We start from the raw sequence: 17,972 nt of genomic DNA on the forward strand, positions 1-17,972 counted from the left end.
GTGGTGAATGGGTAGGCAGTTAAATTGGTGGAGAACAGGATGGTGGAAAAACATGTGATGAAGTGGTCAACGCTGGCCGCATCAGTGTTTTTTTATTTTGTCTGCTGGGAGGGGAAGAAGAAATGGACGAGTCAGGTGTGGGGAGGTGAAGAAACAGTGACAGGATGGGTGGGGTTAGGTGAAATGGGGACTGGGCAGGTAGGAGGCTAGAAGAAAGAGGTACAGAACTGAAGGGGGATAAGAAATTTGAATGACGATGGATGGGAAGAGGAAAAAAACCAGACTTCCTCTATTATCTGCGCATTGGACATTTTACAAGACCGCCCAGTTGTGAACAGTAAACTACTGAAAACTGTCAAGTACACGGGCTGTAATAAAGTGTCTGCCTTCTTAGAAAACATGTGGCCACGGGATCAAGCTGAAAGGAGTTAACTACAGAAATTAGACCATTGCTTCCTGGTTATCGCTGTAGTACACAAAGTGCAAATTTTGGATGCATCCACTGCGTGTGCCCTGTCATGGACCCTGCCTGCACCACGTGCTCCCTGCTGTGTACCTTCCCTGTACCACATGTGCCCTGTTTTGTGCCCTGCCTCGTCCCTACAAACCTTAGCCCTGAAGACATTGGAGGGACAGCTTCAATAAACTCCTGCTACAGATTTATAAAAAAGTAGGCGCTGCTTCACAAAACCAGAAATACATTAATTTTCCTTTCTCATAGGAGAGAGGTAATTTGCCACCTTTGTGCTTTAATTATTTTGCAATGTCTGGTTTTCAAGTAGTCGATTTTCAATGTGCACTCAAACGTTCTCAGCAGCGCGTAAATGATTGCTAAAGCATACCAAAAAAGAAATAATAATTTTAGTAGTAATGCATCTCTTCTATGCCGAAAAAACTGTCTGGTAAATGTTGCTTTCACCACGGAAAAGGGTAATAGGAGCAAAGAAAACATGCACCCAGCCGAAATTCAGGAAAAGAAAAAATTGCTTCTCAACACAGCAAAAAAATACTATTTTTGTATGTGCCATGTTGGTGCAGCTCAAACCAATGAAAGCACCATAAATTTATGAAAAATGACGTAGTAACATTCCACACAAAACTACAAAAAATGCTTCTGTGCCAAGGTTAGAGTCCTTATTTAGTTAGAAATGCCAGTTTAGCCAAGATTTTGCCAAAGAGGTATGCAAGTTTGGCACCAATTTTATGGTAAACATTTACTACATGTGATGAAGCAGAAAATGAAGGTTTTGATTTATTAACGCTTAAACGTAGTGTTGAAATAATCATGTGTGACATTAACCGAACTAATAAAGATTGTACGGGGACAAAATGTGCCCTCAGAGTAGTTTGCCATCATTTATATGCGTGCTTTATATAACGTGGTGTATTAGAATTGCACTAATCCGACATAATCATAAACGTGTGCTACGATTTGCTTGTTTGAAATGCTTTAGCTTAGCATTACTTTAATGGAGCCTTTGGCCTAGTGGCCTGGTCTCACGGTTTAGATGCTCGTATTTTTCCAATGTGCTATTAAACATGTATTTCTGCTTGAAGCTGTACTTTTCCACAGAAACTGTTCACATGCTTATCTTAAAGTTAGTGCCAGCCTGGCATATTTTCTCTTTAATTCAAGGTCGACTTGCAGGTGCGGACAATGGAGGCTCTGAAAGTGAGCTAATTGGGAGACAATGTTGCGATTTGCGTACCCATCTCCAAGGATAATGTATGCTTAAGTAAAAGCTTAAGAACTGTCGTTTTTGATTGGTCAATTTGAAGCTAACCTATGAACCCTCCAATGGAGACCCTACTGGACTTGAACTGTTGTCTATAAAACCCAGGGGCACGAGAAGAAGGTAGCCATTATGATCATTACGGCCATTACCAGCTCGATACCCGACATTTTGACTTCGTAGCTATTATGGCCCACTTTGCTGCGACGCCATTTTGAGAGACTTTGATGCTTTCTCTAGTCGAGAGAAAGAGACTTTAATGATTCTTGCCCTAGAGACTTTAACTTTGATTTGATCCCTTTGCATGAAGTAGTAGTTTTACCTTGCCGCCGTGAGGCAATTGCCCCGTCCACCCCTGCCCCTTAGTCCCGTCCCATGCCGATCGAAACGGTACCCATGATGACCGAAGAACGGTACCTGTGAGACGAAGACTTCCTTGTATGCTGATCGTAATTGGTAAATATGAAAGGAAATTGTAAAATTGCATTGTGTTTCTTTTAGGTAACCAACTGCTGATTTTGATAAGGGCCCGAGCTAGGAGTTTTTTCTAAATTAATGTTACTAAATTGTTTTTGCATGAAGTCCCACATGCCGATGCTAATTTGAGGTTAGATGAGGATTCCATATGTCGCACGATGCAATTTGAGATCTTGTTATGCTGACTAAATGTATGCCATTAGTTCATTACAGATTATCGTATTAGTGATTTGCATTGCTATTATCGAATGCCTTGTGGTTCAAATGCTACATAGATTACACTTGTTTCGACGTTATGGACAGCTATTAATGTTCATTTATGTTTATCATTTGGTGTTGAGACACATTTATATTGTGCTAGCTTTGTTAATATAGGGAAATAAATTCACTAACTTTGCAATAAACTGGTGTGGTTATTCCTGACTGAAAGGTCAGGGTTCGCCGAAATGTATTCTGGATTAATCATTAAGTGTTATGTTGATCAAGGTATTGCTTATGTTCGTTATTGATTATCGATTTGATGAGATTGATCGATTAAGAGTACAGAGAGTTCCCACTTAGTCAAAAGATTCATCGGCCTAAAGAGCGTCCGAACACAGGTAAATTATTACTACGGACCGCTCTATCACATGTGTGCCACCCAAACCGATACACGTGCTAGTGGCAGTATGGTATACGGTTATCATGTAGTGGTTCTGTTTGGTCTGTTTTTTAAAAATTTATAATCCGTTTTTGAGTTTGTGTAATGTAAAAATGAACGAACTGACAAATTGTACTTTCAGAGCGGAGCGGAACTATTAAAAAGGCTCTTCCACCAGAAATGGTGCAGAACGCGCATGTTCCCTAGGAACAAGGTGGCATTCAAAAGTCTACATCTGGTCCCAAACGTGCTTCTCTGGTTTGCGGAGAACAATGCCAAGGAGAAGGTTCTGGTGCTATGGGAAGTGTAGGCAGACGGGGAAAGGGCTGTTGAACTGAGGAACCAGGTTCGAATCTCAGCTTCGCCTCAACAGCCTGCGATTCTGGGCAAATCACTTAAGTGCACCACCTTGAGAAATAAAAATGAACAAACTTGTGTAATACTGGTCCTCCTGTACAGCGTCCACTGGTGCTCATGTACATCGTCTCTTACCTTCCTGTTGAGTCGAGCTCTCGCTGTTTTAAAATGCAAAAAAATAAAAAATAAAAAAGGCAATGGTACCTCAATCTCAGGGCAAGGGGCGGAGTGAGACTAATTAAATTAAATTAATCTGTATATGGTACATGCGGCGCGGCACACGGAGACAAAGAAGTAACGACATTGCACGGACAGCAAAATAAGTAGGCCACAAACACGAATGATAATGATGTCAATTAATAGTAAGTAAGGGCAGGCTAAAAGTCCCTTTTTGGAGGGTTTTTTTCCGACATAACAGGTCGTCACCTTAGCAACAATGCATGCACGCTGCCTGCAGGCTCGACCTAATACAATGAAAATGGCTCATTTTCAAATAAACGCAAAGCAGAATAAATACCAGGGCAAAAACGAATTGTTAATTGCAGTAACAGCACACATTTCGAAGTATATCAATCAAGCACATAAAAAACTGAGACAAGTGTAAGAAACAGTAACCATTTGCCAACCAATAAGTCTGGCAAGGTGCACATTTTTGGAATTTTTTCCCAAATATTTAAAATACACTGGCAAGCATAAAAATAGAAAATAAAAAAGGCCTGGCAGGTCTATCACACCATCCAAGGCGCTTACTTAACTGAAGTCGTTTTCTGGCTGTGCACAAGTGATCAGGCAAAATGCGGTCTTCACAGTGCAAACCAGCTAATGGATGAAGTGGGCTGATCCATTCCGCCATGCTGTATGCCATGTTAGGCAGAACCAAAATGTGAATTACAAATGAACAGACCAATGGATAAAAAAAGTTCGACCCAAAGCTACGAAGTACCAAGCTAATCTCGATATAGGTGAAACACATTGCCTTACACCAACCATACTGGATAAAATTGCATCTACATTGGTTAATGTATGAAACATACTGGATGTGCCTCGGAGTATACTGCACTGGTGCACACACGTTAGTTGGTTTGCATACACTCTTCTTGTATACAATAAAATTGGTTTGTGAAATCAATGTGTTGATTAATGAATAGATAAGCTATTGGTACACCTATCAAGCACATTAAGTAAGAAAGCAATTGTTAAAAAGTATGCAGTATTTAAGCACAACATTTCGGTTTATGTACCCGATATATATATATATATATATATATATATATATATATATATATATATATATATATATATCAGCAGCACACTGCTGTGTCTGTTTAAAGCATTGCTGTTTTTGCAGTAAATACTGGTTTATGTGTAAAACAATAGTGTATTTGGACAATGTATTGGTTTGTAGACATGCACGATTAGATTGCCCTCATAATGTATTTGTTCAAATGCATAAAACTGTAATTGGCATGCACAGTGTGATATCTCTGTTGGGTAGCCCTGTGTTGTGGAAGATCAGAATTATAAAGACAAACGAAGTGGGGTGTTCTATACGTTGCAATGCGAGTTGTACTGTAGGGAAAACATGATGCCTTGTCTGATGCAGAACATTGCAGTGGTGTGTATACATATCATCAACATCATCATCAACTTTGATCTTGACTCCTGAAAGAAGACTTGCTAAGATTGCTTTAAACTCCTTCAATTTATCTACAGGAATGTTCCAGATGTGTCCCATAAAGTCCTTATAGACAAAGCCCCAACTATGCGTAAATGAGTCTGTTGAGACCAACACCGCATGCAGTAGGCGAAAGACACTGCCCACTACTAGGCTACTACCGTGGGGGTATCGCCCCAATAATGAAAAAAGAGATGCATTACTGGAAGGCAGTTTAACCAGTACAGGTTGGTACTGGCTGCCCTACTGTGCTGAATAAAGTTGCAGGGATCACACATGATGGCATGGCACGAAGAAGGACCCATGCAAGAGGCCTGAAGTTCCACGACCATCTAAAACCACCAAGCCATAATGGAGTTGCAGAACTGCAGGAAATTATATACGGTCTCTGTAATGTAGGACACTTTCTGTTGGAGAGAAAGTCTGATGGCCAGAATGGATCATGTGAACTGGATCCATCTTAGAGACTATCACATGACTTTTAGAGGTTCACCATCTACTTCAGATAAAAGCAAATGCTTTGGATGCCCAAGACACTCATTCAAGAGCATCAAGGGTGTTCTGAGAGTAAAGGGCTGGGACAGGCAGTAGCTCGTCTCACTTCATACCACCAGCTAGATCTCAGGTTCCAACTACAAGTTTCTTAACTACATCGACTTTAATAGACACAATTGCAGCTGGAATTACTGTGGCAGTAGGCACCAGACTTGACCACCAATGAATCCATGTTAAAAGATGTAAAGTGTAATCATTCCAATTAGAGGACCTCAAGAGCTCTGCATTGTTATTTTTCATCACTAACTCCCTAATTGGGAGTGGGTAATTGTGTGTCTGATGCCTTTCTTGACTGTGGGTCCCGTTTCTCAGGCCCCCTCTCTGGAACCAAACATTGATTCCTCGTTACCCATGGTCACCATGGTATACACAGAAAGTACTACTGAAAGTTGATAGGACAGGAATCCAAATATATCATCACTGTCACGATGATGTGCGATTAACCCAAGGTTACCTACAGTTACTAAATATGAGCAAGCCCAGATTGGTCTTGGTCTAAAAAATACACACATCCCGGGTGGTCAACATTCATCAGCATGTATTAGCTCTAGAATGATAAAAGTAATTTAAGTAACAGATGGTATGATCAAAGAAAACCATAAACAATTTAATAAGCCAGCTCCAGTTTCACTGTACGGGCCCCTATGTACTTACACCTGCATGGCATAATTCTTGACATATGCATGTGCTACTGATGGGATCAATCAGGTAGTCACACCTGTTGGATGTGAGAAGGAGAATCGTGCCTGTCTTGGACCGACCTTCGCACCCTCAGAAGCCATGCTTGCCTGCAGGTCTAGCCTGAACCATAACAGTGGAAGGGAGAGGCAGGCCAAGGCACATCCACAGCAAGACAAAAGTAATGGCCTGGGCCAAGGAATGGTCGGCCTGAGCTGCTGCAGAAATGTGCTGGGTGCAGAAGGGCAACAGACAGGCGCGCAGGCCCAGATGACCAGGGAGCATCCAGGACTAACACCACTTTTCTTTTAGTGAGACCACCAGAGTGGGGGGGTGGGGGTCAAAAGTTGCCATGCTGCTTGACTTTTGTTCTGCTGGGTAGCCTCCACAAGAGGCAGATAATCAAGTTGGACAGTCCAAATGGTATAGAAGCTCTTTGCTTAAACAGCAGCTGAGGTTTGCCAAGTAGTCTATACCTAAATGAACCAATCGTGCCCAACAGGTCAGAGTACAGTGCTGGTTAAACCATCCCCCAACAGGCCACCCTGTAAAAGGATGTCAGCTTTGTATCCCTGCCTGCTCTCTGGGAACACCAGACTACACAAAAAGTGATGGATGGAATCCTTAATTTTATCTCAGCCACTGGTAATCAATCCGGAACACGTCCTAGTCAATTGTTATTTTGCACACCATTCCACTTTAGTTTGGACACAGCCATATTGAAATCAGTCTTGACCCTGTTCCACTGAGAACAGTCCTGCCTGAACTGCCAGGCCAGTTTTTCACTGAACCAGAATACAAGCAACCCATCACCTGTTTTGCCCTATTCAGGGCTCATCAACCAGGTATAGCTTGGTTCCAATGACAGTGTATACAGGACCCACGTCTGCGCACACCAGTCCCACTTAAGGTGACACGCTAAAGTATATGAAAAAGTGATAGATTGAATGCTTGAATTAATCTCTGCCAAAGATAATCACCCAAGCCACACCCCAGTCCATCGTTATTTTTCACACCACACCACTTTAGATTGGACCCAGCCATAGGCAAATCAGTTTTGACCCTCCTCCAGAGGGAACAGTCGAGCCCAAACTGCCATGCCAGGTCCTCCCCGAACCTGTACACAAGCTAAAGATGGTTGACAGTGCACATAAAATAATCCTAACTATAAAGTCAACACACAAATGCACAGTTATCCACTGTACCTCCACAGTGAGGCCCCAGCCTTAAAGTCTACTGAACACTTCGTGCCTACCCTCCACCCCTCTCTAAGGTGAGGTTGAATACATGGTCAACTCCCGCTCAATTGAACACTGTAAAATTTGCAAAATGTTAAACAGTTATTATTTCGGAAATGTGCCTGTGAGGAAACACAAGTTCATTAAAATAGGAGTTCACTGGGAGAGAGATGCTGAACCAACAGTGCGTGTGAAGTAAAATGTTAGGTTTAGGCCTGAGCAGAATTTCGATTCATGTAATTACTAATAATTACGCAATTTCTCCTCCATGTGTAATTAGGAGTAATTTGGGGTGAAAATTTCTACAGAGGGAACATATTTAGCTCCACTTAGAGTTGTTTCTTATCTCAAAATGCATCCTTGCATTAAAGGGCAATTTGCGCAAAGGAAATAGCGCTAAATGACTGAAGTAAATTAGGGGAATATCCTACCCCACAGTTAGCAAGAGCGAGCAGCTGCTTGCATTTGTATATTCTATCTATTCTGTTTCCTAGCGCAAAATGCACCCTTATGCCCATTTTGGATGCGAGTGGGCATTTTTGCGCCAACTCTTTTTACAAAATTCAAGCATAACCTCCTGGAATTCTTAGGTAATTCCATGTGATTACGCTACATGGAATTATGTGTTAGGCCCAACCCTAGTTATGCTGAGACATAACAGTATTTCTGAGACATTTCATAATTTACTCACTGATCAGACTTATGTATTATAACACTACAACATGAAGGAAAGGAGATTAAAGCAATGAGAGCATTTACTATGTTAGAGATGACCATTTCTAAAGTGTTACAACATATTTTATTACGAGATAAAGATGATAATGATGTCAAAATTGATCATTCCTCACATCGCACTCTTTAATTTGCAGAACCCTATACCATTTTGTATGCGCCGTCATTCATCTTGGAACATACTTCAAACTGTAGCTATTTCTCAGCGTCTCATTTCCCAATCTACCCTCCTAGAATTTGAATTACCACTATATTGGTAACTTGGCCAAATTGAATTTTCCATTCCACCCCTCCACTTGGGAGAAGAACCAGGACACTTTCTTCTGTTTATTACTGCAGAATATGTAAGGACCTTTCTGTGATGAAGGGCCTAAACATCATTGAGTGTAAGGGGGCTGGAAAAACTGCTTTGTTTAACATACAAACCTGGATAACCTCCTGAGAGGCAGCTCATCCACCCTCAACAAGGAAGGAATCACCTTTACGACAGAGACTACCACACAACCCAGAAATGTAATGTTTTGCATGGATTCTAATGCTTACTTTATGATGATAATTATGAAAAACAGCTGCTGTGGGACGGCTATTTCCAGATGCACTTGATTCAACTAAAGCAGTTAGCATGGAGAAATGAATAGCGTGTTGTTTAAAATCATGCTGATTCTTAATTCCCCCTGATCTCAAAAAGGCCACTATCGGTTTCAGGAACATCATAAAGCACTATGGGGCTATGCAGAAATTGCAATGGACAGTCAGTGAAATTACTTCTGATCTGACAGAACTGAAGAAACCGACGGTGGGGAGGCCAAATGGGAACAGAAAGATATCCATGTTTTAGGTATATCCTTCCTATCCTATTCATGAGTCAACAAAAAATCTACTGGGACGTGAATCCCTCCATATTGAATTTTTTTAAAGAAGGAAATTATTCAAAAATATTCAACAACTTTATTTTGATCGCCAAACAAAATCCTCCTTTCCTCCCAAAGAAGAGACTATTTAGAAAACAGAGGAATCTAGCTGCATTTATATATATATAAGGCCAGATGTATGACGCTTTTTTTGTGATCGTAAACGGGCTGACTCTGCAAATTGGACTATTTGTGCCAACAAAAAAAACATATTGATATGTATTAAATCCAAACTGATATCGATTCAAAATTTTGGTTTGCAACCACATACCATAGCTACCAAATACCAAATTGGAATTTTATGTATAAATGTTTTGCGACAGCATTTCTGGTGCATAACATTAATAATTTACCAACTACAGGAGTGTAGTCGTCATGCATTTGCAAATTGGAAAGGGTCCCCTTTCCCATTATGAGTGTGAAAAAATGGTCCACTGGACAAAATAAAGGAAGAAAATAGACTTTTCTTTTTAAACATATCCCATTTTGCTTGAAAGAAAACGGGTTGAATTTAAATGAAGTATTGGCAAAGCCAATACGACTCGCCTATGCAAGAGCTACTGCCTTTGGCAATGTGTTTTGCCATCTTGCACTCCAGTGTGGTTCCTGTTCAGCATGACTAAAAGTTAGTGGCATGGAATTGTCAGAGTGGAGTGGGGGAGTAGAGTGTCGTAGAGTGGATTTGTTTGAATGTCGTAGAGTGGAGGGGGAGGATTGAAGTGTTGTAGAGTTGAGTAGAGGGGAGTAGGGTTCAGCAGCAGAGAGTGTTGTAGAGTGGTGTGGGGTAGAACAGGGTGGAGTGGATTGAGTTAGTGGGGTGGATTGGAGTGGCATAGAATGAGGTGAACTGGATTGGGGTGGATTACACTGGAGTGGGGTAGATTGAAATGGGGTGAGGTGGATGGGATTTGGGTGGATTTCAGTGGGGTGGATTATCTTGGATTGGGTAGGTGGTTTGGATTGAAGTGATAGGGCTGGGGTGGGGTGGATTAAATTGGAGTGGGGTGGAATAGATTAAACTGGAGTGGGGTGGATTAGATTGGACTGGAGTGTGGTGGATCGGATTGGAGTGGGGTAGATTGCACTGGAGTGTGCAGATTGCATTGGAGTGGGTGGATTTGAGTAGGGTGGGCTGGGTTGGATTGGGGTGGGAAGATTGGATTGGAGTGGGGCGGACTGAACTGGAATGGGGTGGACTGGATTGGGATAGAGTGGGTGGACTGAAGTATAGTGTGGTGAATTGGAGTGAGTGGGTGAATTGGAGTGGGATGGGGTGATTGGAGTGGGGTGGATTGGATTGGATAGTAAATGGGTGGGGTGGATTGGACTGGGGTAGGCTGTGTTGGATTGGATTATGAAGGATTGGACTGGGGTGGATTGGAGTGGATTGCAGTGGGATGGATTGCATGGAGGTGGAGTGGATTGATTGGATTGGAGTGGAATGGTGTGGACTGAACTGGGGTGGGGTGGATTGGACTGGGTTAGAGTGGGATGGATGGGAGTGAGGTGGAATGGAGTGGAGTGAAGTGGATTGAAATGGGGTGGTATGGATTGGGTGGGGTGGTCTGGATGAGGTGGATTGGGATTGGGTGGATTGGAGTGGTGTGGATTACATTGAGGTGAGGTGGATTGGATTGGCAGGGGGTAAATCGGACTGCAGTGGGTGGACTGGAGCGGGTGTATCGGATTGGGACAGAGAGGTGTGAGGTGGATTGGTTTGAGTGGGGTGGATTAGGGTGTGATGGGGTGGATTGGATTGAGTGTGGTGGACTGGATAAGGGTGAGATGGACTGGACTGGGGTAGGGTGGATCGGGTTGGGGTGGAATGGAGTGGAGTTGATTGTGGTATGGATTGGACTGGTGTGGGATGGGGTGGATTGGTGTGGGGTGGATTGATTAGAGGGGGTGTAATGGATTGAAGTGGGGTAGTTTAAGGTGGCTTGGAGTGGGATGATTCGACTGGAATAGGGTGGATTAATGAGGACTGGATTGGACCGAGTGGGGTGGATTAAAGTGGATTATATTGGAGTGAGGTTGACTGAGTAGTGATGGACTTGATTGGAGTTGGGTGGATTGGAATGGAGTGGGTTGGAGTGGGGTGGGGTGGGTTGGATTGGAATAGAGTGGGTTGGATTGGAGTGGGGTGTATCGATTTGAGTGAGTGGGATGGCTGGAGTAGAGTGGGTTGGGTTGGATTGGAGTGTGGTAAGGTGGACTGGACTGGAGTGGGATGGATTAGATTGGAGTGGGGTGAATTGGACTGAAGTGGGGTGGGCTGCGGTAGATTGATTAGAGTGGGGTGAACTGGAGTGGGGCAGATTAGAATGGGGTGGGTTAGAATGACTGAAGTGGAGTGGTTTGGAGTGGACTGGATTGGGATGGGGTGGATTGGTGTGGGGTAAAGTGGGTTTAATTGGGGTGGATTTGAGTGGGATGGATTGGTGTGTACTGCACGATTATGTGTTAAAATGTTATTTCAGAGATTGAACATAGTAAAGAAACACTGTCCCTTTGCAGTATTTTGAACAAGGTAATTGTCATCTTTTGAGAAAATTCCCACGAGCAAAAAATAAAGAAAACATGAGTAGAAAGTTAGAAAAGACAACTTGGCAAAATAAAAGAAAGTTAGCTTTAAAAAATAAAACTTTGCAATTTTGTTTGTCTTGCTGGGTACGTTTTTGTCAGTCACAAGCCTTCTGTTTGTGGGGCACTAGTAATTAAAAAGAACAAAATAGTACCTTGATCACTTCGGGAGCAGCAGACGGGCACTAACTGAGTTGAATCAATTAGTGCTTGGTCCTTGCTCCACACAGATGAACGGAAATGATGCCAGGCACGCCATGACGAATTTCGAGGCTGTAAAGAAGAGTGCCACACAAACAAATAAATGGTGAGTGACAGGCGGGGTCCAAGCTCTTTACTGTACGCAACAGAGTCTCACAAGCGAGACGCATGTGTAAGCGCATGCACTCGCAGGCTCGATCCTAAGAAGAACGGCTTCATTTAAAAGCAATCACAGACATGGGGGTCTGTAGACCCCAGCAGGCCATCATCCCTTTAATACTCTTGATTCCCAATGGGTTGCAAATTTTTACCTACTGCATTAATATACATGATTTAGGTTGATTTGTGACCCACTAGGAATTGTTATTTTAAAGGTAAAAGTTTCAGCCATTAGCAATAGTGATCTCCAAATTACAATTAGTTAATAATCACGATTTTGAAATGGTGATTATTAATGCTGAAACATATGGCCTCAGAGGTCTGATAAAAAAGTTCCCCTATAAAAAAAAAACTAAACCCAGTTACTGTGAGAAACCAAGGGACTTTGAGACATACTTTGTCAGTCTTAGGGCCACAAGTATGAAGATCAATTTTTGCGACTCGCAAATTGCAAGACTTAGCGACTCGCAATTTGCGAGTTGTAAAACCTTATGTACAACAGTGACACTGTTTGCGATTCGCAATGGGGTCGCAAATGACCTACCTCATGAATATTCATGAAGTAGGTCGCAATTTGCGACCACATTGGGAATGGCGGCAGTCACAGGGATGGTGGCCTGCTGGGGTCAGCAGACCACCATGTCTGTAAATGCTTTTAAATAAAGAAGTATTTTTTTTTTTTTTTTTTTAAATGCAGCCCGAAAACAGAATGCATTTCAAAAACAAAAATGAAAAGTTTTCTTTTCGTTTTTTCAAAGCAGGCAGTGGTCCTTGGGACCACCGCCTGCTCTGAAAAAATGTTTTTGCATGCATTCACAAAGGGGAAGGGGTCCCATAGGGACCCCTTCCCTTTTGCGAATGGGTTAGCACCAATTTCAGACTGGTTCTAACTGCGATTGTTTTGTGACCACATTCACGGTCAGAAAACAATCATACATCGGACTTGAACTCGCAATTATGAAGGGACCGCCCCTTCCTAATTGCGACTCGCAAACCCTTTTTGCAATTTGGTAAATAGATTACCGAATCGCAAAAATGGGTCTGTACATACCAAAATGCTTTTTTCTCGTAGCAAACAGACCAATCCTGCGAATCTGCCTGTTTGGGACGAGAAAAAAGGTACGTACATGTGGCCCTTAATTCCTTCCTTAGGGCAACAAAATATCGGTACACAGGAAAAGTGAAAACAATTATAGAAATTGAAGTGACGTCCCTTTCTTGAAGCCCCTTCTTCCACTTTTAATGTGTTACTTTTGCTCCTATAAAAACAGGCGCTAAGGATATCTTATAACAGAGCGTCCAGTCTTGAAATGAGAAACTCTTAATTGAACCAACAAAACTACTATAAGTAAAATGGGCATGTTGATGGGGAAGTTCTACCCACATTATGAAATTAAGTCTTGAGTACCAGTGACTAATTTTGAGTGAACTAAGTTTTGAGATCATGGTGCTGCAAAAATAAGTAATTTCTTTCGAAAAGGTTGGGAGTGTATAGGTACCCCTGGTGACCATTCTTCAGATTGCATAGGTAACGTAAAAATATTTATTTCCTCAGAATGGAGACAATTCGTCCCATTCTGCTATTCCTGTGCCAGGAGCAAAATGAGCAACCGTGCAACACCTTGAAAATGAGAAAATCAATTTGATAATGGAGCATATGCTCATGCTGAAAACACGTTTTCGTCCTCTACTTGGATTGCACACAGTCTTTAGGTATTAAATTGAAGCAAATATTCTGAGGAGTAGATAATTTGTGCTATTAAATCATCTCTGATGCAAGATATACATTTTCTAGCATACTTGCATGGTGGGAGGATTTCTACACATCTTGCCAGTCACTCAAGTGAAATACATATCAAAAGCCATTGTTAATCCAACAGTCTGTTGCAGTAGGGCACGATCGGAAACATATTTATCATACAAAAACCCACGGACCGAAAGTGAAATTTGCAGCACCTGTGAAATAAGAAATAAAGCAGAGAATGCGAAAGGACTAAACAGAGATATTAAATGCTAACTGAAGAGAGGTCTAGTTTAAATTATTGGCTGACACTTTTGGAAGAACGTAAAAGAGGGCAGACAGCTGTGTAGAACCTACACCCGGACTGGCTTTTATTGATGCCAAAGATGAATGCAGGTCCTATAACTGAAAGAACACTTCTAGAAAAATATTTTCCTTTTCTGCTTCAAGTATAAGAAGCAGTCACGATTTTGCAGTCTGTGACGATGCTGATGTAATACCTAAATTTAATACATTAACCATGAGCACCTCTGCTGAGAAAGGTATATTAATTCCCAAATGTGCTGCTCCAGACCAACACAGATGGGATGGTGTCTGACCATTTGATAAGAATCTCAAATGAGAAACAAAAATAAAAAATTCTAAGTTTTACATATACATATATTTTGTAGAAACGTAAGTGCATGATGAAACAAAAATCTAGTCCGACTGAGCACGTCTTTCCGATAAGCACCAACCTAGATTCAAATGGGCACTATACAGTTTGCTGCATTACCTCATTATTAAGATTATTTTATCAGAAAGTTCCCCTGAAGGGCAGACATAGTGAAAGTTATGTAAGTGGAATAATGCTCAGGGACATTGTGCATCATCGTATGCAAGTTACATCTGCCATCCTTAAATTTATGTTCAAAGTACACACAATGGACAGTCCAGGGATTAGCATATTTCCAGAGCACCGAACACCCGAAGACATTATGGAAGTCCTTTTTTTCCCTAGAGCCCCTTGCAGTGGACATTCTGTTTTCAAAGAATGCAGTGCAGTGCACTTTCTCCTCTTCATGGGAGGGTCAAAGAATGATGCAGCACCTGCAGAGTCGTTGTCCACTGCCACCCATCGAAGGAGGTGGAGTTACAGGAGCAAAGTATGCATGGACCTTTACTTCTGGGAGATGAGCCTGGTGGGAAAAACAAAAACTGTATTAAAATCTTCATAGCATAATAGGAATAGTTTTAATTTGACTTTTAATCAGTCCAAAGTAAATATATTTTAATAGACCACTAAATGTGCCCCCGATTCTTTTTAGAAGGAAGTAGTGGGAAACGCTTTTAGTTACATGTGCCCCAGAATCCTCCAATTATTAATGGCCAATGATTGATAACAACTATAGATTTAGAGAAGAGAATAGTTTCTAGATGTCCTTTGAAGGTTATGAGCTGAAAGTAATATCATAGGACATATCACACATGATGGGATAAATATAAAAAATAGGTTAGATCATGCGGTAAATCTTGGACATAAGATGTTCTGAAATGTAGGTTGAACAATGTTGTAGAGACCATGTGCGGACGACAGAAGGTAAGATTATGTACTGACCAGTTCATCAGGAGTTGTTTAAAAGATTGGTAACCGACTGGAGGTGTGGTGATTTTAAAGGAGATACTGTGATCTGATGGAAAAGGAGGAATCCATAGGATTGTAGTCAGCGCATGAAAGCATGTAGAAATAAAGACAGCCATGAGTCAGATCCTCAACTTGTGGAAGAGAGAGATGATGACATAGTTGGGAACCAGGCGCTTATTCTGTAAAACATGTTGTTGTGACCAATGGTCTTGATAGACACTATCAGAAAGAATCACTTAAAAAACATCTTAGAATACATACTGTATCTTCTCGGGGGCCATGCCCTCTGTTTAGAGCTACATTGCTTTAAAGCTAGGTTAGCATAGCACTCTACACTTACCAACACCTACATATGTACATGTGTAAGAAACTCACAGTTACTTAAGTTAAAGGTACTCAATTTACTGACCTTTATCTTTGCCAGGATTCAAAATGATGACCTGCAGACCACAACAGCTGATAGTGGTGAACATTCACATATTCAGCCATCTTGCCGACATAACGAAGACTGAAGATTTGCGAGGCAAATTGATAACAGAAGCCTATTTCAAAGGGAGCAATATTATACACTGGTATTCTCTCCCCCAAAAGATTTGTACCTTGATGGGTGCATGCAGAGTTTGTTTTGAAGTGTGTATGAAAGTCTGTTTTGGAATTGGTTGAATCTCTGTGGCTACATTTGGGTGGAGAGATGAGATGGTGCCTGTACATTAAATGCCTTACGCAAGTGGCACAAGGTATTTAATTTGATCCTTTGTTTGGTTAGAAGCCAGTGAAGTGACAAATGATTAGGAATTGTTAAAAAAAAAAAAAAAACACCATGCCCTCAACTGTGAAGTTAGTCGCCACAGCAAATCCAGAAAATATTCTATCTGAACAGAAGCATTAATATTAATCTCTTAACAATTATTACTTCAAGTATATTATATATTAGCTCTGGCAGAATTAGAAGAGCCCAGAATCAATAATGAGCAAGCCTTGGTGAAGATGACTAAGGTGCAAATGACAGCCATTGAAAAATCCATTTCCACAAATGCAAAGAAGAAACTTCCTAGTCAAATGAAATGAAGCATCTCAAATAGTTTCAGTACTTGAGTAATAAGTGAGTGTTTGGATTTAAGTTAATCTCTGTGACAGTAAGCAGGGCAGTCATTGCTTAAGGAGTTTTATTCTCAATTTGCTACTGTACCAGACAGTCAGACTGAACCTTGGTCTATGAATTTGTGAAAAGATATGCTCAATGTTTGATGGAGTACTAGTAAAGGGCTCTGCTTCCAGATGATCTACTGCTAATATGAGACAAGTATGCTTACATTTATGAAAAGACTGATAATCTGTATAAAGGTGTGGTGTTACACAATGTTTCTTGGGTCTGAACATTTGGTTCACAACTTTGATAATACAAAATGCCATGCTCTACACATGACTGGCTTGAATATGGTTGGTCACTGTCTGTAATTGCACTATTAACAAAAGTCTATAATACCATGCAATAACTGTATTTAAATAATTTCATTTATCAGCTTTTGTTGTCTACGTAAATCATCCTAAATTGCATGGTCCACACAAATGCTGCCCCCTAGTTACTGTGCCACAAAGCTTCAACTACATCTTTTATAAATGAGGCCTAATACGACCAAAAGACACATGAGGTTGCTTGCTTTGGTATTAATGGGTAACATGGCCTACCAGTCTGGATAGGATGGCCTATTTTGGGGAAGGGCCGAGACTGGTTTAAACATGGCTGTTCTCCATGTGTAATGGCAAAGTCACCTTAAAAACTACCTAAATGAATGTTGTCCAAAGTAATGGCGTCTAGTAGATAGTCTGATTAAATCAATTCCATGTATAATTTTTCTGTTGTCAAAATACAAATGGCATTTTCTTTTCAGGGCAACCTGACCCCTGGGAAGATACAGTGCATTTGGGGAGCTTAGGACTAATAGGCTGAAATGTTGACATTACAGGCTGCTCTACAGACTTTCTTTCTCCTTTTACCAGAATCAGAAGTGGTAATCAAAACAGTTGGCTAGATGACCAGAAGTAGAAATTTCTTCCAGGCAGTATAAGGGTTTTGCAACAAAACTGAGTCACCATGCCTGTGCTACTCCTGGAATTTCAACAAGGTTTCCACACCATCATCTTCCTGTTTTAAAAAAAAAAATCTCTTTATTATTTCGTCAGTAACACACAAAGTGAAACACTCCTGCAGCGACTGTTTAGGTGCATGGGAATAAAGACATTCCATATATCATATAAACCGAGATACAATTTAAACAACAACAGTAAACTATGGCACTTGTCGAGAATTTCGGCGCCACTCTACAGAATGGAGGAGGTGCTAGGCAAGGAATTTAAGGAAGAGGGGGGACGTAGGGCACCCAAGCGCGCCACAAGGGCATGGTATGTTTGTGGAGTGGCGTTGAGAAATATTAATATGAACTGATGAGTGGGATGGGCCAAGTCTCAATGGAGAGGACGATGAGGGTGTCGAGGACTCCCACGCGCCACCTCCCTGTTAGCGCCGCCTCAAGCATGAAGGCCGCGACAACCCCATCAACCAACCACAAAGAGAATACAATCCTAGAGGAGCACAAGTTAATCACATGTATCAACGTCTGCGATAAGTCTAAGGCAGGCGTGTGTCGTCCTTGGCCTCCATGTTAAT

General features: G+C 41.5%; 1 protein-coding gene across 1 annotated transcript in view; it reads right to left on the reverse strand.

The window, feature by feature from the left end:
- Window positions 1-12,628: 12,628 nt before the first annotated feature.
- FBXL2 (F-box and leucine rich repeat protein 2) overlaps window positions 12,629-17,972 on the reverse strand; it is a 403,194-nt gene continuing 397,850 nt past the window's right edge. Inside the window, exon 15 of the mRNA XM_069214254.1 lies at window positions 12,629-14,858. Coding sequence (XP_069070355.1) covers window positions 14,751-14,858 — 108 coding nt within the window. The 3' untranslated portion in view covers window positions 12,629-14,750. The remainder of the gene's footprint in view (window positions 14,859-17,972) is intronic.

The sequence above is a fragment of the Pleurodeles waltl genome, chromosome 2_1 (assembly GCF_031143425.1).
Source record: "Pleurodeles waltl isolate 20211129_DDA chromosome 2_1, aPleWal1.hap1.20221129, whole genome shotgun sequence".
NCBI lineage: Eukaryota > Metazoa > Chordata > Amphibia > Caudata > Salamandridae > Pleurodeles > Pleurodeles waltl.